The sequence below is a fragment of the Cyanistes caeruleus genome, chromosome 13, assembly GCF_971803275.1.
Source record: "Cyanistes caeruleus chromosome 13, bCyaCae1.hap1.1, whole genome shotgun sequence".
Taxonomy (NCBI): domain Eukaryota; kingdom Metazoa; phylum Chordata; class Aves; order Passeriformes; family Paridae; genus Cyanistes; species Cyanistes caeruleus.
In genome coordinates this window covers 19347973-19368898 of record NC_141713.1, presented here as the reverse complement: position 1 = coordinate 19368898, position 20926 = coordinate 19347973, and the positions used below count along the sequence as shown (strand labels likewise).

The 20926-nt window shown below is 55.7% G+C and overlaps 3 protein-coding genes across 34 annotated transcripts in view; 1 reads left to right on the top strand and 2 right to left on the bottom strand.

Moving 5' to 3' along the window:
- MYO9A (myosin IXA) overlaps positions 1–1391 on the bottom strand; it is a 171924-nt gene extending 170533 nt beyond the window's left edge. For all 24 annotated transcript variants that reach the window (XM_086848501.1, XM_086848505.1, XM_086848504.1 and 21 more), the window contains exon 1: positions 1036–1391. The gene's annotated coding sequence lies outside the window, so the exon portion shown is untranslated. The remainder of the gene's footprint in view (positions 1–1035) is intronic.
- SENP8 (SUMO peptidase family member, NEDD8 specific) lies at positions 91–7841 on the top strand. 4 transcript variants are annotated; one of them, XM_023934320.2, is made up of 2 exons: positions 91–465; positions 5607–7841. In XM_023934320.2, exon 2 carries the CDS (start codon positions 5635–5637, stop codon positions 6271–6273), a length of 639 nt encoding a protein of 212 aa, XP_023790088.1. In that variant the 5' UTR covers positions 91–465; positions 5607–5634; the 3' UTR covers positions 6274–7841. The 4 variants fall into 4 exon arrangements, with proteins under 4 accessions (XP_023790088.1, XP_023790086.1, XP_023790087.1 ...); XM_023934318.2 differs by lacking the exon at positions 91–465 and adding an exon at positions 1426–1568; XM_023934319.2 differs by lacking the exon at positions 91–465 and adding an exon at positions 1473–1626.
- A 1326-nt stretch (positions 7842–9167) lies between these two features.
- On the bottom strand, positions 9168–20844 carry GRAMD2A (GRAM domain containing 2A). Of its 6 annotated transcripts, XM_086848528.1 has the most exons (14): positions 20727–20783; positions 19791–20095; positions 19551–19605; positions 17309–17422; positions 16563–16620; positions 15162–15234; positions 14981–15084; positions 14313–14411; positions 13347–13418; positions 12440–12502; positions 11260–11416; positions 10890–10989; positions 10689–10796; positions 9168–10216 (listed from the first exon to the last, which is right to left on the bottom strand). In XM_086848528.1, the coding sequence occupies exons 4-14, from the start codon at positions 17410–17412 to the stop codon at positions 10213–10215; spliced, it is 942 nt and encodes a 313-aa protein (XP_086704654.1). In that variant the 5' UTR covers positions 17413–17422; positions 19551–19605; positions 19791–20095; positions 20727–20783; the 3' UTR covers positions 9168–10212. The 6 variants fall into 6 exon arrangements, with proteins under 6 accessions (XP_086704654.1, XP_086704652.1, XP_086704651.1 ...); XM_086848526.1 differs by lacking the exon at positions 19551–19605 and having other exon boundaries at positions 20727–20844; XM_086848525.1 differs by lacking the exon at positions 19551–19605 and having other exon boundaries at positions 9168–10389; positions 20727–20809.
- Between the last annotated feature and the right edge of the window lie 82 nt (positions 20845–20926).

The following is a 20926-nucleotide window of genomic DNA, read 5'->3' as shown; positions in this document are numbered from 1 at the left end:
TCGACTGAGCGAGACACCGCGCCGCTTTTCCTCCCGTAGCAGCAAATCTCCTTCCTCTGCCGCTACGTGATTATTTTTTTGATCCGCCGATGGGCAGGGACCGCGCTGCAGCGAGGGATGGCAAAGCCAGGATTTCTGCTGAGCTCACGCTCCCCGCTTTATCAACCTCGGCTTGATTTGGGGATAGGAAAACGTAAATGGAAGAGGAGGAGGAGGCCGATGGAGAAGCAGAAGGGCGGCAAAAAGCCCGGCTCCGAACTCACGGCAGGTCCTAGCGCAGGTCACGTCTGAGGGGGTTTATTTTTCTGGGATAAAGCAAAGGCCGTTTTGGCTACGTTTAGGAAAATTCCGGAAAAAAAAAAATACCGACTGTTTTAACCTTCGGAGGAGCAGCGCTCCCACAAGAGTCCGGCGTGCCAGGGTAGGAAGTGCCGTCAAGTCCAGCAGTGTGCTAGGCAAACGCAGGTATGCCTCATTCCGACGGGTGGGAATGGCTGATGGGGACTCGGGAATGGCTCTGCGTGGCGTACCGGGCTGCCGGAGCCACGGGGCGTCCGCGGGCGACCGCGACCCATAGCCATGTCCATAGCCATGGCCTCAGGGCTACAGCCACACAGGGCTACAGCCCACGGCCCCACTGGTGACACTGGGGACGCCTCTGAGGTAAATCTCCTCCCCCCAGGCTTATTTTTCCATGTTCTGTGGGTCCAACCCACCCGCGGTGAGGGTGAACGGCACCGGGGGGTGAACCCCCGGGCATGGGGCGCGGGGGGAGGGGGGAGCGGGGCCGCCCCTCACCGCGCGCCCACCGGGGGCGGCTCCGGCGAGGAAGATCCCACACCACCGGGGGGACTCCGCGACACCGGGAAGACCCCACAGCACCGGGGAGACTCGCCCTCCTCTGCCGAACAAAGGCTCCTGCCGGCCCTGCGATGCTCCGGCGGGGTTCTCCTCACGACCCCCGCCCCGCCGCTAACACCTCACCCGCGCACCGGAGGCCCCCGCCCCGCTCCACTCCCCGCCGCCACCGCTTACCTGGGTGTCGGGGCGCGGCGCATCCCTCGCCCGCAGCCACCGCCGCCGCCGCCGCCGCCGAGGGGGTCCTGAGGGTCGTCGGCTGAAGGAGGTCGGTTCTAAAAAGATGTCCCGGGGGTCTGTGCTGATGAGGGTCGGTGCTGAGAAGTGTCCCAAGGGTCAGTGCTGAGGAGGGTCCCGGGGCTCGGTGCTGAGGAGGATCGGTGCTAAGGGAGGTCCGGGTGTCCCGGGGATCGGTGTTGAGAAGGGTCCCGGGAAGGGGGCGGGGGGGGGGTGCGGACGGGCGCTCCCGCCGCCTCCGCCACCGCCCGGGCGCTGCCCGACTGCCCGCGCGCGCGCGCCGCCCTCACGCGCCCGCCCGGCGGAGGCAGGCAGGGAGGGAGGGAGGGAGGGAGGCGCGCGCACCGCCCCGCCCCGCCACGGGCACGCCCGGGACACGCCCCCTTGGACGCGCTCCCTGTCGTTACGACGCGGCCGCTTTACGGCAGTGCGCGGTAACCGAGCGGCGGCGGCGGCGGGCGATGAGGCGGCGGGTGAGAGCCGGGGGGACACGGGAGGGGACACGGCGGGACATGGTGCCACATGGTGTCGGTAAGGTCCGGGGGTCGCGCACGCTGCAGCCGCCGGGGGTCGGTACTGGCCGGCCTCGGGCCCGGAAGCTTCAAGCCCGCGTTTTAAGGGGAAAAACAAGGGTAAGATGGGTAAAGGAGTGGAGGTGAGTTACGGTGCTGTGGGTGGTCCCTGCTCCCACCCCAGCCAGGCCCTGACCCTGCGCCTGGCCCGGGTGCACTGTCTCCTGGCCCCGTAATTCCCGGGCAGTCACATAAAAGCAGCGATGGGATGAGCGAGGTCTTCCCGGGGCTCTGATCCCGGCACCGGGAGACGCTCGGGGTCAGCACGGCGCTGCTCCTCCGAGAGGCCTGGGACACCCCGAACCGCTTCCCCTGACAGAATTCCCGCTCCTGACCCAAGTCCTGTGACCTCCAGGTCTTTCAGTCAAGTTCTATTACCTCCCCATGCTTCCTACGGCTCCCTCGATTAGACCCGCTCTGTGGGAGGTGAGGGGTGAGTGCATCGGTATTTGGGGTTAAGGGTCTGAGCCGGATCCCACCGGTACCGAGCCCACCGGTACCTCTGGGACGTTACCGGTGCCATTGCTCATCCTCAGGAATTCTGCTCGCTGAGGGGTTTTTTTCCTGTTAAACTCCAGGTTTTGGTCAACCCCATCCTGGGGAGCAAAAACCATTGGGTGTTGTTGCTGTGGCTCTTGGTTACATGCCCTGGGAGATGCTCTGACACCAAGAGAGGTTCTGAGATTGGTTGCAGAGTCTCTGGTTTGGGGAATTTGCCCAGAACAGAGAAGTTTGGGTGTAGTCAGTAGAGAGCTTGGAGTATTTTCCTCTCATTTCAGCACTCATGGCCTGTTGAACCTTCAGAAGTGGGATGTTCTTGTATCATACAGGGATTAAAACCTACAGCTGTAGAGAGATTACTTATATTTAACAAAAAAGGAGACAACTGTGCTTCTGTTCTGGTTGAGTTGTTTAATTTTCCTTGAGTTTCTCCTCTGGCTCTGTCAGGAAACACATAAGTCCAGAGATTCAGGTGTCACCCAGCCTGGCTCCTGGTGGTAAATAGAAATTAATGTTCCTTGACTAACCCTGCTCCATTAACAAGTATCCAGATGTAGTATCTAAGCCCCATATTTCCAGGAAAAGTGAATAGAAAGTTAAACCATAGGGTCTTCTACTCTTGATCTTTCAAAGATAAAACCTTCCCTATCCTTCCTCCTGCTCCCTGATAAAGTCTGTATTTTTGGTCTTCCAGGTGACCATTTTCCTATTTACCTCCATGTTCTTTAAATTAGGAACAGGACTCTAGTGATGTGTCACCTTAAACTATTCACCCTGGGGATTCTTAGCACCTTTAATTTATTAAAATAGACTTTAGGACTCTGATTCATCCTTAGTTCACACTCCCTTTGCTCTGTCACTGCCTTTTTACACTCAGTTACTAAGGAGTCTCATTCCTGGTCTCTCAAGTGCCTTCAACAATTACCTGCAGAGGGTTGCTGTCTTTAGTGGTGTGAAAATGACAGGTTTGGTGTGCTTTTTGGTCAAGTGCTGGAAAACACAGGCTTTGCTTCACATCTGGATGTGAAAGAGCCCTATCCATTCATGGATTGAACTGGCACTAATGTGAGCAGCTAATTTGTTAAATTACTTAAACTTCAGTGAGGGAAACTTGACCTCTTGCCCTATTGATGCAACACAGCACCATTTTCAAATCTGTAAATGAAATGATAGTGTTGGTATTGAAATGTTCCTTTCTCTCTCCCTGGTTTCCTCATCTCAGCAATGGAAACAGGGCAGCTGAAATCCCTTGGAGGAGCTGAGGATTCCAGGGAATTTGCACAAATTCCAGCTACTAATATGCAAATAAAACAAACGAGCAAGACACTTGTTGTCTCCTCCAGCAAATGTTCCAGGGCTGTGCCAGTATTTATTCCTATTTTTATGGAAACTGAACAGAGCATGCCTGAACCTTCAGGAAGAAAGTCCTGGCTGTGGCTGAGCAGAGCTGCTCCCAATCCATGTCGGGATTTCAACACTCCTCAGAGGCTCGGATCCACATCCTGGTTCCTCTGCAGATCCATAGTTAGCTCTTATGGGAGATTCTCCCAAACAAATCCACCTTACCAGTGGCTTTTCACAGCCTCACCACGTTGTTTTGGTCCTTGCTGCTTACCTGACCCGCTCTGAGGGAGCCTCCCAAGGGTTTTCCTTGGAGCTGCATGTGGTGAGTCATCCCAGGGAACTCACAGGCAGTTTCACAAATACCATATGGCAATAAAATTAAAAGTAGTAGCTAGTGGCAATTAAGCACTTGCATTCTCCTTCCTGACTGGGGGAACCTGCCAAATGTCATGACAGAAAAAAACCAAAAAAACTCAGTGATGTTTCTGCAGAGTGGAAAATTAACAGAGCACGGGACACACGCTTCCTTTGCCCTTAATCCCATTTGGAGTGGAGTGGAAAGCTTTTGGCTGCACTTCTACGTGTCCAGGAGAAGATGAAGCAGAAAGAACACAATGTAAAGGAAATTTTGGGGCATTTCATGGGCACATACAAGTATTTCAGCAGTGCCCATGTTAAACCCCCAAACAGGATGTTTGGAGGATGTCCAGATCTATATTCAGGCAGGCTGAGGAGCTACTGGGATTCTGTTTGGATTTCTAGTTTTTATACTACAAGGGTTTGCACCATGAGCTTGGAGAGATGGAGCACACTAAGGTCGGAAGTGTGTCCAAATACCATTGTGTTTGGCTCAGCATAAACAAGGGCTGCTCCCTTCCTCTGGTGACTCCTGCTGCTCGGCATCTCCGGGATCCTCCAGCCACACAGAAATGCTCACTGGCTGTTTCATGTTCCAAACACTCACCTCGGTCCTTCCTTCCGATGTATTACACGTGGACCATGCCTCATCCATTCTGTTCCTTGCCTGTCACATGCCAGGGGACCTTGCCAAGATTTTTGAGAGATAAATCCCTTAATTTATGCATCTCAGGCCAGGAAGGGTTATTCCTCATGATTCATGTCACAAGAAGAAGTGTGAATCTACTTCTTCCTAACAGAACACTCCATTTGCTTCATTCCTCTTTATCATGATGGAAAATTGATGACTTATTTATAGTGAATCATATTAAAGTGATCTTATCATTTTGAGCTTTCACATGAGGCTTTCAGAAATCTGAAGATGTTTTCGTGCTGCCTTTGGGACAGAGGAGGGAAGGGTGAGGCCAAAACCAGCTCCTTGTCACCTCTGTCCCACGTTGTGGCATTTCCAGCCCTGTCCTGGCCAAGAAAGGAACTAGAGGCTGCGGATACATCACGGCATTGAGGAGCCTGGAAGGGCTGCATGGTGTCAGAGCTAAAGGAAAACCAGGGTAGATTTAGGAGCTCTAAATCAAATTTCCCTATGGAAAATCTCCTAAATCCTACTCTGGCTATATAGAGAGTTATCATAAAGATTCCCATGGTTGGGAACTGGTTTGTTTGTGATCTTGTCTTGCTTTGTTACTCGTTACTCATGGCTGTGCCTCCGTGCTGGCGGCCCAGCAGGTTCTCCTGGAACAGGTCATGCCTCTGGCACAGAGTTGGGACACTCTGTGCTTGGAGAAATGGACCATATGTCTGTCAGACAGCCCAAAAACGTTTTTATTTAGGGGAATACAAGTGGTGCAAAGAACTGCAGTGCTTGTCACTGCACAGGTAAAACACTGAGACACCCAAACACCGCCTGACTTCAGGTTCACTCCCAGTTTCTGTGCAGGAACTGCTCTGAAACTCCTTTGTTGTGAGGTTCAGATCCTCAGGGTGGATGGTTGATCTCACTGGAGCCACAGCAGGTTGCTGCTCAACCCAGGATTGTTCATGGTCCTGCAAATACCCATTTGGGAATCCTGGGCTCTCGCTTACTGCTGCTGTGAAAGAACTCGAGGCGTTTGTTGGGCTGTATCACATCCCAGCTGTGATCCAATTTCCAGCCCGTGTTCCCTCTCTGTGTTGCAGCCCTGGCGGTTCCCCGGAGCAGCGCAGGATGGATCCCGTGGTTCTCAGCTACATGGACAGCCTGCTGAGGCAGTCGGACGTGGCCCTGCTGGAGCCCCCGAACTGGCTCAACGACCACATCATCGGCTTCGCCTTCGAGTACTTCTCCAACCAGCAGTTCCAGGAGTTCAGCCACCGTGTTTGTTTCATCGGCCCTGAGGTGGCTCAGTTCATCAAGTGTGCCCTTAGTCAGGAAGAAATAGCCATATTCCTCCAGCCGCTGGACCTTCTCCGCAAGGAGCTGCTGTTCCTGCCTATCAATGACAACTCCAGCCAGGCTGCTGGGGGCACCCACTGGAGTTTACTGGTTTATTTCAGGGACAAGAAGTGCTTCGCTCATTACGATTCCCACAGTAAATGCAACTCTGTCCATGCCAAGCAAGTGGCAGGGAAACTGGAGGCCTTTCTGGGAAAAAGAGGGGGCAAAGCCACCTTTGTGGAGGAGAAGGCGCCGGCGCAGCAGAACAGCTACGACTGTGGGATGTACGTGATCTGCAATGCCGAGGCTCTGTGCCGTGGCTACTTCCAGGGCCGGATGGAGCCTCTGCTGCAGCTCCTCACCCCCTCCTACATCACCCAGAAGAGGTCGGAGTGGAAAGCTCTCATCACAAAACTGGCACAGAAGTGATAGGGATGCATCTCCAGCCCCCCAAAAACTGCCTTCCCGGTCCAAGAGGCAGCACCCCCAGTGCCTGAGGGAATGCCCATGCACAGGATTGTCCCAAAGAAAAAGAATGTAACCCCTCTAGCATGGCTATACCCCCCAAACACCCCACTCCCTCCAGGAAAAGCCTTATTCTCCTCTCAAAATCACTGGCCTTTCAACTTCTAATGACAAGAGTCACTTTGCTTTCAAAGAAACCCTCTCCATGGTAAAATTTTACAGTAATCACTGCAGCAAAACAGGTTGCTAAAGAGAATTCTCCACCTGTGCCCAGCAGGCAATACACCCTCATTAGGCGGCTTTAGATGGCTCCAGGCGTTGTCCTTCCAAGCCAGGTTTAGCAAATGTTCTTTAAACCCAAGCCCCCGAGTGCTTTATCTTGGACAGTTCCAGTTCGTGCCTCCTGCTAACAGTATTTCAGCAATGTGGCATTTAGCAGCCAGGATTTTGTACCCCTGAAAACCTGACATTGAGATGTCACTGCAAAAAAGATGAGACTGCAAAGGAAAAGCTAAAATTAATTTAAGAACAGGGCAAAATCAAAGTCAGTTTTCATCAGCCAGGTGCTCCTAGCTTTTTTTTTGTGTCCCTGCCCCTGCTTGTTCTTATTGCAAATTAAAACCTGACTCTGAACTGCTGGAAGATTAATAGGAAGCTGAGAAAGCCAGTCCTAGGAAAAGAAACTTTATTGAGATGAAAAGCAACACTCACTCTTTGAAGTTTGGAGTTTTTCATTAGGATTTTAGGTCGTCTCTGAGCGGGGAGGGTTCATCAGTGCTCCCCAACCCTTGTTAGCGGTCGCTGCTCTAACACAAAACCAGTTCTATTACTTGAGAGGGAAAAAAAACACACCAGGGAGAACAAAAGGACAGAGTTTGAGGTATAAAAGCCAAAGATAACTGCGGGCTCCTTGAAGTCCTTAATGCACTTCAGAAAACTGAAACACTTCTCTTCCCGTGCTGGATGATGGCTGAGATCCAGGAGTGGATCCTCTCCTTAAAGACAGGCTTAGCAGTGCGGAAAATAAAAATTAAACTGAGATGTCATTGCAGGATAAGGAATAATCTCTCACCTGGTGAGAAGCAAAGAGCAGGTTACTCAGGTAGTGTCTAGCAGAGCAACCACACCTCTACCTGAGGAGGGAAATCCGGGTTAAATACAACCCTTGAGGAAGGATTGTTTTTACCTTGGAGCTCTTCACACTCCACCGGTGTGTGCAGCAGCACAGCACTGGGGGGACTGAGGACTTCACCTTCCCTTACTCCATGTGAAAGTCAAGATATCAGCCCAGACTGCCCCAAAACACCCTCATGTCAACACTGGGGCCATGTACAAGGGCTGGGGCCATTGCCTTCCCTCCTAACACTGCCTGGACAGGAGAGCAGCCTCCAGCATCAGCCATCCCTGGAAAACCCGCTCAGCTGCAGTGAGAACGGGATCCAGCCCTGAAGGGGATTCCCTTTGGACTCTGAGGGGCTTTGCCAGAGCAACGTCACTGCCACTCCCAAATCCTGAATAAAACTCAGACCAAACCGTGTGCTTCGCAGCCTTGGTGTCCCTGCTAATGCTGTGGCACAGTGTCACAGCGTGATGGCTCTGACTCATCCGTCTGACAGTGCCTTCTTCTTCTGATTTCATCTCTCAGTCCTATTTTAGAGGTTGGCTTGGGCTAGGGAGGGAGGAAAATGGGGTGGTGGGTGTGCATGGGGAACAGCAGGGGGATTTGAGAGCAGGGGCTGTGCTCGTCCAGCACCACCCTGTGCTCCTCATCCCTGTTTCCAGGCCAGCAAGGTGAGCATCCAGGGACATTCCCTGCACCTGAGACTTTTACATGGCTTCTCTTTACACAAAGGAAAGCAAACAGACTCAAGCATTGGGGAAGCCAAGACGCACCAAACCAGGTGGGCAGACACCAGCTGGGAAACAAAACCAGAGCCTTCCAACCACATCCTGGCAGCAGGGACCCCCCAAACACGCTGGGGGTTCACCCCAGTGCTCTTCCAAATCTCCTACGTGTCACCGCACTTGTGGCTTGTCCCACCATTGGCTTTAACCAGAGTTCTTAGAGGAGACCACGTTCCTGGCTTGGGCTCAGCACAGGGACCCTAAGCACCAGCTGCTGGAGCACCCAAACACCAGGCTGAGCACATCAGACCAATCCCCTGCCCCAGTCCTCTAAACCTCTTCTTGGGGCCAAGAAGCTCACTTTGAGGTTGGACCCACTGAACACCAACTCATTTGTTGGAAAAACAACCCTAAACCCATTTCCACCGGGTAAACGAGCTGGGTGAGTCCCTGGCAGGGACAGGATGGCGCCTTTCATCCTCCAGGTCACCCACGGAATCAAAGACTCTGACAGCCCCATAATGCCAGGGCTTTGAAGAAACCAGACCATCCCTCCCAGGCACCCCCGGGTACCAAACCCCGCCCAAAACAGGTGACACCACCCCTTGTCCCCACTTAACCAATGCTACTGTGGTTTTCAAGCTGGGCCATTTTCACGCATTTTGCTGCATGGGCCAGGCCAGGGAAAGGAATGGAATTTAATGGATGTGCAGGGAGGAGGAGGAGGAGAAAGAGGAAGGCTCACCCTGCCCACCCCAGCAGGGTGGGGCTGCAACTCAGCTCCTTTCCCCCGGCACCGCTGTCCCCAGGGTGGCCCTGCCACCAGCAGGTCACATCCTGCAGTCTCTGCTGCCATCTAGTGCAATAACCTTGGCCCCTCGGTCGGGAGCATCCCTGTCCCCGTGAGAGGACATGCACATCCTGAAGGGACACTGGGACAATACAGATTTTGGGGTGCCTGATTTTGGGGCTCACAGCCTAACACTGCTGTGGAGGACGCTGGTGAGAAATAGTGATGTGCTAGAAACTCCTGGGTTTATTTTCATTTCATTTAAAAGCTGTTCCAAGCCCGGAGGGAGCAGTGAGCTTTTCCCCAGGGCGCTGGGATTTGGCCCCGTCAGCACTTGTAGTTCCAAAAAAACAGGAAAGAAAACCCGAAGGAATGCCACAGGAATCACCTGCTGCCCCAGTGTGCTCCAGGGGGGCTGTGGGACAAATCCTGCAGGACAAATCCTGCAGCACTCAGCTCCATGCGGTGGAAGGTTAACATGAACCAGGCACAGACACTGTTCTCCAGGCCATTCCCCAGTGCCAGCCACGGGCTCCTTTCCAACGCCTCCATGGGGTGAGCACACCTGGGCCAGGTGTGGAACCCACCATGGACACCTGGTCTGGAGGACCTTAAAGTGCTTTGCAAGGGACACACACATCCCCCTGCTCTCTGAGCCTGGTGCTCCAGGAGAGAAGGGCTGGGGGGCCCTGCCTTGTACCCCCACCCTTGTGTGTGGGATAGATGACACCACACAGGGCTAGTGGGCCCTTTCCCCCCATCCCCACAGATCCCTGTCTTCAGGGCCATTCCTCCAGGCACATTCCCAGGGATGCTGAGACAGGGACAAATAGGTGGCTTTCTCCCAGAGCAGCAGTGGCAACTCATCCACATTTTTGTGGGTTCCTGGTCAGCCCAAGGTCATCTTTTAACATGAAAAAACCAAGCCTGAAATAAAAACCAGCATCCATTTTAGCAGCAAGTCCTAAGGGAAGATCCAAGTGCTCGGCAGCCTCGAGCCATTGTCCAGTGCTACAGCACAGCAGTGTCCCAGGGAGAAAACAGGTTTCCAGTGGGATGGGGAGTTGGCACTGGTGGCCAGAAGCTGGCTGGAAAGTCCCACCAGGAGCGAGTGCCCGAAGGAAGAGAGAAAATACTTGGTCCCATTTTACCGGCCGAGAGAAAGCCGGACCACGTGTAACAGCCACGGTTGGGAGGACACAGCACCGGGATCCGTGGGCAGGGTGCCACTACCTCAGTGTCCATCCTCAGCCAGCGCCTGGGAACGGTCACCTGTAAGCAGGGAGTGGGGTAAGTTGGGATGAGTGACTGCAGAGACTCCGTATCCCATCCCGGTGCCTTCTGATGTCCTCAGCCCAAGGAGATTCCCCTCCTGTCCATCTCATGCAGAAGATGCCCATGGCCCCCAGGAACAGCCCAGCTCCAACGAGATATCTTGGTGCTTCCTACAACAGGAGAACCAGCACCAAACCAATGAGGAAACCTCTTCCCAAGCTCCAGAGTCTCAGGGACAGCAGAGCTTCCCAGTCGTTCACACCAGCAGCTGATGGGACCACCTCCAGTGTGGAGATGGCACTGTGGGTTCTGTCACTGGCCAGCCCGACTGGAAAGCCCAAGATAAGGGACAAAGCATTCCTCAGATACATCACAGAGCGGAGCCATTCCTCTTTTCACCCACATTCCCTCAAGTCCTCCACTCATGGCACGACCTGTGTGTCCCAAAATGTCCTTGAGGGTCCCTCACCTCCTGTGCCCGCGGGAGAGGTAATCCCGATTCAGAGAGCAGAGCTGCTGCTCCAGACGGAAGATGCGGAACGCCAGGTATGAGGAGGACACGACCAGGAGACAGATGCTGGGAGCAGAGGAACAAGCCAAACATCCAGGTGAGACTGAGACCAACATTCCTGGTGTCCCCCCAGCTTCCCTGCGCCCTCAGCACACTTACAGCACGATGAAGATCTTCAGGAGCTGGTAGTCGGAGGGTCTCAGCTCTGCCACACAGCTCTGCTCCACCTCCAGCTCTTCCTCGGTATTTATTGCACTTTCTGAAAGCAAACCCAGAGTCAGTATCACAGCCACACTTGGCTGATGCTCCTGCTCCTCCAGCAATCAGAAAATATCAAATTTCCTTCCCTCATGGGCTCAGACCCTGCAGGCAGGAGACCCCAGCCCATCCCCAGGATTCCATCGTTGACTCCCAGCCTAATCTGCAAGGCAGAATTCCCCAGCACGAGAGCAGAGGATGGATGAACACACTTTTATGGAGGTTATCACCCGGTACCATGTGGAGCAGGGCACAAAACCATGTCCCTCACCTGAAACCAGTGGCTCCTCAGAGGTGAAGGAGCTCTCCTTGGCGCTTAGGCTGCTGACAGAGGTCCGGTGGATGCACTGGTAGTTGGCATCTGGCAGTGACAGTGACAGTGAGGTAGGTGACACCTTCCTCCACTTGCCCTCAGGGACAATCACCTCCTGTAGGAACAATCCTGGTGAGCCATGAATGAAACCAGCAGTGTCATGGATATGGTGGGACCAGATTCAAACTCAAACTTCACAGCATCTCCATGGAGCATCAGCACATTCAAAACATCATCCTGAGGGAGAGTTGGTTTTCCATGATGGCTCCACAGGAATGCAGGTTCCTACTACCATGGAAAGACCTGCCCACGCACCCCACACCTGCCCCAAATACCAGCTGCTGCCTCCTCCACCCCTTGAAGCTCAGGGCGGTCACCTGGAATTCTGCAGCATGCCCCAAATAGGAAAAAAAGTGCCCCAAAAAGACAACAAATCAAGTGGGGTGGCAGCTGGCACAGAGAGGGGCTCCCCCAATGGAGAGTTCCCAGGGCTGGAGCTGCCAAAGGGCTGCATCCCACCAAAGCACCAGGAGATGCTGCAAGGTCTGCCTGGGTCACTCCCAATTCAGCCCCTGAAAAGAATCTTTAACCCCTGGGATGTCACCAGACCATGGGTGACACTTGTCACCCTCCGGTGCACCCCAACTGTCACCTCCTGCACCCAGCCCGAGGCTCAGGACCAGCAGCCATGGTGAGGGGGGCTGTGGCCCCCTCTGTGCTCCCTGGATCATGCCATGGTTCAGCCCTCTCCCACCATTCTACCCATCCCACAGAGATAACTCAACCACATTCCCAGCTCTGAACAGCATCAGCTGTCGGGGAGCAGAGTGGAGGCATTTTCCACATCACTCTGAAGTTTTTCTGTCTATAAACAGTCACTGGCTGTACTCAGCTGGATCCTCTTGACCCATCTGCTCCTGCCAAGTCTGGGGATGAGGGTCCCAGAGGACAAGCTGTGATAGCAACAGGCGTGGCCTCGCACAACCTCTGATGGCACCGACAGGAGAACTGACGCTCTCCCGACTCTGAGCAGCCACCAGACGGTGTCAAACCCAGCAAGGGGACCAGGTGGGCCCTCTCCACCCACAGCATGAGGTCAGGGGCGTCTCTCCTCTCCCAGAGGTGCCCTGACCCTCACCAGTGACACGGAATCCGGCTCCTCCGACAGCTCCTTCAGACTCAAGCTCTTCTTACTGGAAACCTAGATGGGGGAAAAGGATTGGGCATTACAGTGCCACCTCTCCCTGCTCCAGCCCCAGCCACAGAATGGAACTTGGGCTTTTCTGCTGAGACTGTGGAAAGCAGCTGCTAGAATTTATAACCATGGGGATTTGGGGCATGAGGAAAGGGCACTGCATCACTGCTTCCCCTCACCAAAAACCCGGTGGGGCCATGGTTGAGCCAAGGGCTTCCATGGACAGGATAAAACATCGGGGGGTAAAAAAAAGAAGGGTACATCTGGGCAGAGCCTAGCACATTTCAAAGAATAAATCCCCCAGTTTGGCAACAGGGCTGAATCACCCAAATCACTGCCCTGGCACAGCTGGCACACACCCTGCTGGGAAGGGCAGGGCTCCTGCACAGCTTCCCACGTGCTTCGAAGTCAGGGAGAAGAGGTCGCCACAGTCATCCTGTCCAGCTCAAGGGCTGATGGATGTCTTCCCCCACTTAATTTAAAGTCTTTTTTAACTTTGTACCATTTTTCCTCCCCTTAAAACTTTAGATCTGGGCAAAATGCATCAATATGCAGAGCGGCAGAACTAGTATTACCACCAGATTATAAATAATTCATACCCACACCCTGAGAGAGAGCAGAAACTCAGGGCTCTGCCTCATCCATGACCCAGAAAAGCCCACGGGGACAGGACATGCCCAAGGCATGGTTCCTGCCCCTCTTCCCATCCCTTGCTGTGGAGTGAGGATGCTGGGAATTGGAGAGGACTTTGGGAGCAGTCCAAGGCCTTGGAGGCAATGGTGAAGAGCTTGTGCTCAGCCCAAAGGGCAGGTGAAGAGCCCCAGGGCCACGGGACGCAGAGCGGGGGTACCTGCAGGTGGGTGCAGACTCTCCTCAGGACGTCATAGACGCTGTCACGAGAGATGAGGGATACAAAGATGTACTGCAAGAGAAAAAGACGAGCTGTTGGGAGAGATTCCCCCATCCCAAGTCCAGTTCTCCACAGGCAGGGACATGCAGAGACGTCATGCCCTTGAATCTCCCCATTTTCAGGAGCCACGTCTCCCCCACAGGCATTTCCCTGCGGAGCTTCCCTGCTGTTATTTTTGCAGCCTGCTAAAACCTGGACCAGATTTTTTTGGGGCCAGTCTTGCTCAGTTGCTGTTACTGCAGCTTTCCCATGCTCAACCCAGAGGGACACAGCAGCAAATGGGGCCAGGACCTACAGAAAACATCCCCAGAGATGGAAGGGACACAGGGCCACACTCACCATGCCTGACACAGAGCCCCTGCGTGATGCAGGGCAGCCACACATGGCTTCGAATGCCCAAATCCTGTGCCACTCCCTCCTAAAGCCCACCTCCCAAAAAACTGCCTCTCAAAATCCTGCAGGGACAACCCCATCCCTGGCAGGGACAGGCAACACACAGTGCTGGCAGCAGCACCTGGGCAGGCGAGGACTTGGACACACTACATCAGCTCACCGCAGCCAACAACATCCAACGGGATTTAAAAGCTGGAAATGCAGCCCCACATCCGAGTTTTCCGCCAGCTCTGGCTGAACGCCAGCCCAAACCCTTTCCCTGCTTGTGCTTAAGGAGTTTAAAGGTGAGCCTGGCAGGGATTTGTCAGGCTTGGCCGAGTTTCACTTGGGCTTTGCTTCATCCAAGAACAAAGTGAAATTCAGGAACAAAAGCAAAGCTGTGGTGTTTGCCCTGGCTGGCAGCCAGCACAGAGAGCAGCGCTCACTTCCTAACCAGGGACGGGAATTGCTTCGTTCACTGCTCTCAAACCACGTCCAGTTTGGACCTGGGCATCTGCTGGGTGCTGGTGTTACCTTTCTGCTGGCAGTGGTGGTGATGGCTAGGCCGTTGGGCAGCAGCCGAGCAGTCTTGTGCTTCTTTATCAGCTGTACAGACACCACTGGGATCACAACCTGCAGGGCAGGAACACAGGGATGGACACAGCACAAGCACCATCCAGCCAGCCTCCCTAAGACCCACCAGGAGAGCCCCCCGTGCAAGCCCAGGGGGGGTGAAAAATAAGGCAGGATGTTATTTTTGGCAGGGTAACTTTGCTGAAACCTTGAGCTTCCTTCAGGTATTTGTTTAAAGCATCACATAAATAATTCAGTCCTTCAGCCCAGTTTTAAAGGAAGTCATCTCTCCCCAAGATCCCCGTCAGCCACAAGACTAATGGGGAAACATCAGACTGTAAATCAAGAAGAAAAGCCGAGAGAGATCCAAATCTCACCCCCCTAAAACCTTTGATCTCCCTTCAAGCGCCACTGCAGCTCGAAGGAGGTTTTGCATCAGGGAATTTTAAACCAAACCAGTACTTGGTTTCCCCAGGCTGATGACTGTGGCATCAGGGGAGGGAGGCACAGCCGTGCTCCCCTTCCCATTGGAGGCTTCCTTTGGGGATTTTGGTGGTATTTGGGGGCAGGAAGGGATAAGCTCTGGGTAGGAGCCCTGAGGGACCAGGGTGAGCTGGTGCCCACATTACCTTAATGTCCTTCCCAAAAAGGTTTGCGTAGAAGCAGAGCCAGTTGGGGGAGATGTAAAGCCTTCCCTGGATGAGGATGTCTCTCTGGAGCGCGCAGGAGCAAACTGCAAGGCAGAGAGCCGTAGCAATCCCTGTGCCAGATCCTGCCACCTCCGTGCCCATCCCTCACCCTGCCACGCACCTTTCAGCACGCTCTCCTCCGTCGGGATGTCCTTGAACAGCTTGTGGTACTGGGAGTTGTACTTGCTAGCAGCCTGAAAGCAAAGCAGAGCAAAGTTATCTGGTGACCTTGCCGATAAAGAGACCCAAAAACCCCTCTCTGCAAGAAAACCTCCCCTCTGCCCGCACCCGGGACCGGCGCAGGGGGGTCCCACCGGGCTGGGAATGGGAGCCCCGACGGATTAGAGGAAGGTTGGATGATCCAGCACCCGGCGAAGGCTGTGCCATCCTCCCAGATGAACATTTCCCTTAATATCTACAGAGGCTGCTGAACCTCGGCGAGGAGCCGCTTTTCTGCCGGGCTCATCCGCAGGCAGTTTATTTTGCCCAGAGGTTTCTCTCCTCCTCCTCCTCCTCTTCCCTTATCCGGGACACAGTGACAACACTTGCTTTGCGCCCATCGTGCCGCGCCATCCAGCTATTTATATTCCCAGCGCCGCTTCAAAGCCTGCCGGCAGCCGCGGCAGGAGGCTCGGCAGGTCGGCCCCGCAGCGCTCCCGTGGCGAAGGTAAAGCTCCGAACGCCTTCCATGAATCCACCCAGCTGGGCCCGTAAGGCAGCTTTGTGCCCCCTGTCCCCGGGATGCTCCCCAGGGATTCGGCTGCCCCCCAAATTCCAAGGGAGGAGCTGCTCTGCCAGGATGCAGAGAAGGCTGGCACAGCAAGGCTGGTGAGTGGCAGCCGCGCAGGCAGAGCCCTCCTGCCCACAGGTACAAGGTCACCTTTGCTCTGCGCACCTTGTCACCAGATGAGCTGGGCCCTAAGAGGATCAAGACTCAGCAGCACCTGGAGCTGGCTCAGACACCTCCCAGAGGGACGTCAGGACGGTGGGGGTGCCGCTGGGAGCGTTCCAGGAGAACACAGAGGGCATTAGCACCAAGAAACACCCCCTGGTCCCAGCACACATGCACTGCTGGGCCTGTCACCCGCCCAGATGTCTCTGAGGAAATCAAAAGAAATGGTTTTCTCCTCCATTTTCTTTGCGGGGAGAGGCAAAATGCCACCTCCTGTCACTCCTTCCTCTTCCAGAGCACCTCTAATCTGTAGGTGGACTAAAAACATCTAGTTTGGGTGTGATTTGAACAACCAAAAAGGTTCAAATGGACAGGAATTTAACTGCTCTCAGTCAACATTTCCACTTTCTCCTTTGCTCTAGATGGAAAATCCTGGGAGCGTTTGCAAGGCAGAACACGGGCCAGACAAAAACATCACCAGGTCTCCTGAAATTAAGTGCAGGAGGCCCCACCCCACAGCAGAGGCTGCCTCCAGCCCCTTCAGCCCACACCTGAGACCCCAGGTGGGCTCCTCCTGGGGCAACAGGTTACAACACACCAGCCTGGTCATCGCCAAAGCCAAAGGCTTACCACTTCCCGGTGGCATTTCTTGATGTCCTCATCCTTGAGGGTTTCATTCAGGCGGAGGCTGCAAGGAAAAACAATAATCACCAGGTAAGCAAAGAGTTACAGGTCTCTCACCCACTCCTTAAAACACGTGTACTGCAATATGAGACATGGAAAAATGTAAAGGACTGAAGAGAGACCCCAGGATGCCACATTTTGGGTGTCTCCATGATTTATCGTGGCATTGGGCATTGCTGAGGGCTGATCTCTGATGAGAGCCACTGAAGGCACCAGGACCAAGGTACCTCACTCACACCCCAGCCCCGGGGGAAGGAGCCCAGCGCTGACCTGGCAGCAGCTTGCGACAGCTTGGGAGCTGGAAATGTGAAGCTTTGGCTGGGGCAAAGCTGAGGGAAAACAGAGGGAGGAATTTGGGAATGTGCCTGAGCAGGAAGGTAGACTCAGGTTTGGCTGTGCACAGGGACAACCATCCACGTCCATCCCATGGACAGATGAAAGGACAAACCATGGAGGGAGCAATATCCTACAAACAACCTCAGCAGTGGGAAAACCATCCCCTTCCCCTAACCCCTTTCACCTCCCTCTTTTAAACCCACAATATTTCAGGGAGAAAACGAAGTTGGGCCCCCGCTGTGCCCTGCCCCAGTTAGCAGGCAGTATTCAGGGCTCGAAGGCAGCAGGAATGCCACAGCAGGAGGGAAAAGAGAGAACACTCAACCGCAGACAGACCCCGGGATGCTGCTCCTCACCTGCCATCGAGGGAATCCAAACTCTTCTGCTTGTGGGACACCTCCAGCTTCTCACGATTGTGCCTGGGCTCGGGGCTCTTCAGGGGAGCTGCCTTCTCATGCATCGGCGTGGCACTGCAAGAAGACACCCATTAGCCCCCTAGGGAAAGGGGAAAAGAGGGTCTGGAGCTGTAAATCTGTTCCCTTCAATCCCAGCCTGCACAGAGACCTCAGAATCTGCTGCTCAAGGACAGCAAGAATATTCCTGCTATTTCTCAAGTCACGTGGAGAGAAAAAAAAAAAAAGCCGTTTTTCTGCCAGGGACTCCCCAGCACTCACGACAGAGCGGCCAAATTGCTGTGGCTCCCTGGGATAACACTCTCCAAAGCAGACTCTCCTCCTTGAGGGCTGGAGGTAGGGATTGGAAAAACCACAGCTCTACGAAACTCCCTGGGGGGATGGATTTCAGCCAGGGTCTGCTCCTCTTGGTCGGCAAAACCAATCTTCCCAGGGCAGAGCCACCACCAGGCAGGTTAGAGCTGGTTATTTACCATAGGGAATGTTATCAGAGGTGCTTATCAGCCACGGCAGGCTAAGTAAACACGGGCCCAGCGCCGCGGGCAGGTTATCACCTGGCAGGCCACAAAGGTGACAGTTCCACCCTCGGTGGAGATTGCCGCAGCACTGGCAGCCAAGCTGAGCACGATCCCAGGGGACTGGTGGCACGGCAGAGCCAGCAAACAGCCAGAGACCCATGGAGAGGAAATTATTCCAGGGAATATTCAGCTGACTAGGCAGGGGGTGATGGCAGAGCAGGTGGGGCGCAGGCAGGACAGGATGAGCGCAGAGCTGGAGCGCATCCCGGTGCCCGCGGGGATGCTGCCATGGCACTGCAGCAGAGCCCAGGCCGAGGAGACAGCCAAACTTCCCACACTCTGAGAGCGGCTCCTTCACCACTTGTACTTCCCCAGACACATCCTGCTCCTGCTCCGGGGGGCTCGTCTGAAGGAAAACCCATGGAAATAATCTCCCCTTACTCGGTAAGAGGCAGGATAGGGGTGCTGGATCCCAGCAGCTGGATCCCAGCTGGATCTCAGCCCAAATGGGCTGAGAGCTGAAGGCACATGAGCTCCCACATCCTCACAGCCCCAGAGCCCTGACCAAAACACTGTCCGGGTGCAATGGAGCCCAGCTGACTCCCAGCTGGAGGCACAGGGAATGCTCCCACCACAGGAAACACAGTGGGGGCACAGGAGAACCAAGCAGAAGTCTCTGGTGTCATGTGATTTGAAACAGGCTGGGAAATAGTTCCTGGATCCCCACAGCCACTGTTGGCAAAGAGCTGCCTGCACAGCCCAGGAGTCCGAGCGCTGCAGGGATGGGATGGACACGCCAAGGTTGTGGGTTTTTAGGAGCTCAGGTCAAAGGATGTGTCAGGAAAGGAAAGGAGACCTTACTGACAAGAAGCACCAAAAGAACATCCCTTGGCATGGCACAAAAGGTGTTTTCCCTGCCTGACTCCTCAGGGCATCCTCTGCCAGGGGATGCCACGATGTTCTGAAGCTGAAACTCCTGTCATGGAGGCACCAAAGCCTTCATCTGCCCTTCTCCCACGCTGGAAAAGGGGCTCTGACCTGATCTGGAGCCTCCTTGTCAGAGCTCAGCACTCTCTGGCTTCCCTCACGTCATCCCTTAAATCCCCAAGCGCCTGCACGGCTTAATCCGGGTGAGCGGATTTATCCCTAACCAACGCTGACACCGAGGGGCACCACACAGGGACTGGGGAGAGGCAAAGGCATCACAACCCCTCTGAGGTCACCAAACACACAGAAATCCCCTAAAATGAGAAAAAACACAGGCTGGAAAGCACTCAAAAGTACTGCATCCTTGTTTTTTCTCCCTCTCATGGCCACCATCAGGGACAACTCCTGGGTAAAATGATCCTGGACACAGCACTGGCAATGGGATGCTCCAGGGAGAGTCTGGGACCTGTGAGGAGCATCTTCAGTCCCAGCAGGGACACTGCAGGAGCTACTTTGTCTCCTCTGTCCAGCTCTTGCTCCATCCTGGCTCCTAGATGCATCAGCCATACACATCCAGAGTTTGGGAGCACAGGATAAGGCTGGGCTCCAGGCACAGGGAGGTTTCTCTTCCAAGAAGTGCTTCCAGTGCCAGCACAGTGAGGAAAAGTTTCTAGCAGTTCATACTATCACCCTCCTCAAAGGATTTGTTCAGCAGGAAGCTGCTGCTGAGGTAAACTCACCATCCCAAGTGTCCCAAAACACAAGTGGATCGAAAACAGTTGGAGTTCAGAGCTCCTGAGAGGAGACAGAGAGGGCGGGTGTAGAAGTTCCCAGCAAAGCAAAAACCAGCGATCTGGTGCCCCCTTCGTCCATTCCTGATGCCCCCTCCCCGCCCACACCGGCTCCCCGAACCCCCAGGTTTTGCCAGGCGAAACCCGGTGCTTCTCCCTCCCACGGGATCGGCGTCTCCCTTCCCTTACACAGCGCTGGGATCCAGCCTGGAAAAGGTCCGGCGCGAGCCCCTCCGTCGGCGAGCGATTTCCGCTGGATCCCTTCCCCAGGGCCGGAGCGAGCCGGGCAGGGATCCCGCCTCTCAGCAAAGCCCAGGAGGTTCAGAGGCGGAGGGAGGCACCGGCGGGCGGGCGGCCGCGGCCCGAGCGAGCCCGGGCGGGATTCGGCGAGCTGCCCTTGGTCCCGGCGTCCAAGGTCATTTCAGTCCCGCGTGTCGGAGCTGGAGCGGAGCCACCCCGGGATGCTGGAAGGGAACGGCCGGAGCCGAGCGGCGCTGGCGGGAGAGAACGAGGCGCGACGTCAAGGCCGGAGGGAGCCCCGCGTGTCCCTCCCGCGGTGTCCCCGGCGCTCCCCGCCCCGGGAACCTGGGGGTCACGGCCGGGACAGAGCCGAGACCCCGGTCCCGGGATGTCCGCGGCGCCCGGGGCGCTGGGTCCCACCGGGAGCGGCTCCGAGCGCCCCGGGGCACGGAGGGAGCGCGGAGGGCGGTGAGCCCCGGGGCCGTGCGGGGCACGGTGCCGCTGTGGGTCTCGGCCACAGAGAGCCGAGCCCGGGGCAGCCCCGGCGCAGATCCCATCATCCCCGCCCGCCCTCGGAGCCCCTCAGGCGAAGCCGGCGGATCCCCGGCAGGCAGCGGCGGGACTCCCCCCCGGCCCGGCCTGGTCGGGTTCGGTCCGGTCCGGTCCGTCCCTTCAGGGAATGGACGAGATGGGTTTCGGTGTTTCCGCGCTCCCCCCGGCGCGGCGCCGGCGGCCGGGACAGGCCGAGGGGCAGCACCGGCTCCGCGGCGGCGGCGGGAGAGACGCGCCCCCGGCACCCTGCGGCCCCGAACCCCTTCCCGGTCCCAGCCCCCCTCAGTCCCGGGTCCCCCCCGAGTCCCGGAGCCCCCCGGGCCCCCCCGCTACCTGCGCGCGGCCCCGCGCGCACCGGCCTCCTCGCGCCGCAACGGCGCCCGCCCATTGGCCGCACGCTCCCTAGCCCCGCCCCCCTCTCCCGCCCATTGGCCGCGTGCTGCCAAGCCCCGCCCCCTTTCGCTAGCCCATTGGTCGCACTCTGCCAAGCCCCGCCCCCTTCCGCCCGCCCATTAGCCGCCCACCGTCCAGCC

Bases quoted from the DNA above. Each gene is read 5' to 3' on its own strand.
- GRAMD2A (XM_086848525.1), bottom strand. From the start codon at position 17,412: ATGCATGAGAAGGCAGCTCCCCTGAAGAGCCCCGAGCCCAGGCACAAT. The intron at 10,990-11,259 runs GTGAGGGACATG...GTTTGCTTTCAG, and splicing joins TGAGGAGCCACTGGTTTCAG to AAAGTGCAATAAATACCGAG. The intron at 10,797-10,889 runs GTAAGTGTGCTG...CTCTGCTCCCAG, and splicing joins CTGAAGATCTTCATCGTGCT to CATCTGTCTCCTGGTCGTGT.
- SENP8 (XM_023934320.2), top strand. From the start codon at position 5,635: ATGGATCCCGTGGTTCTCAGCTACATGGACAGCCTGCTGAGGCAGTCG.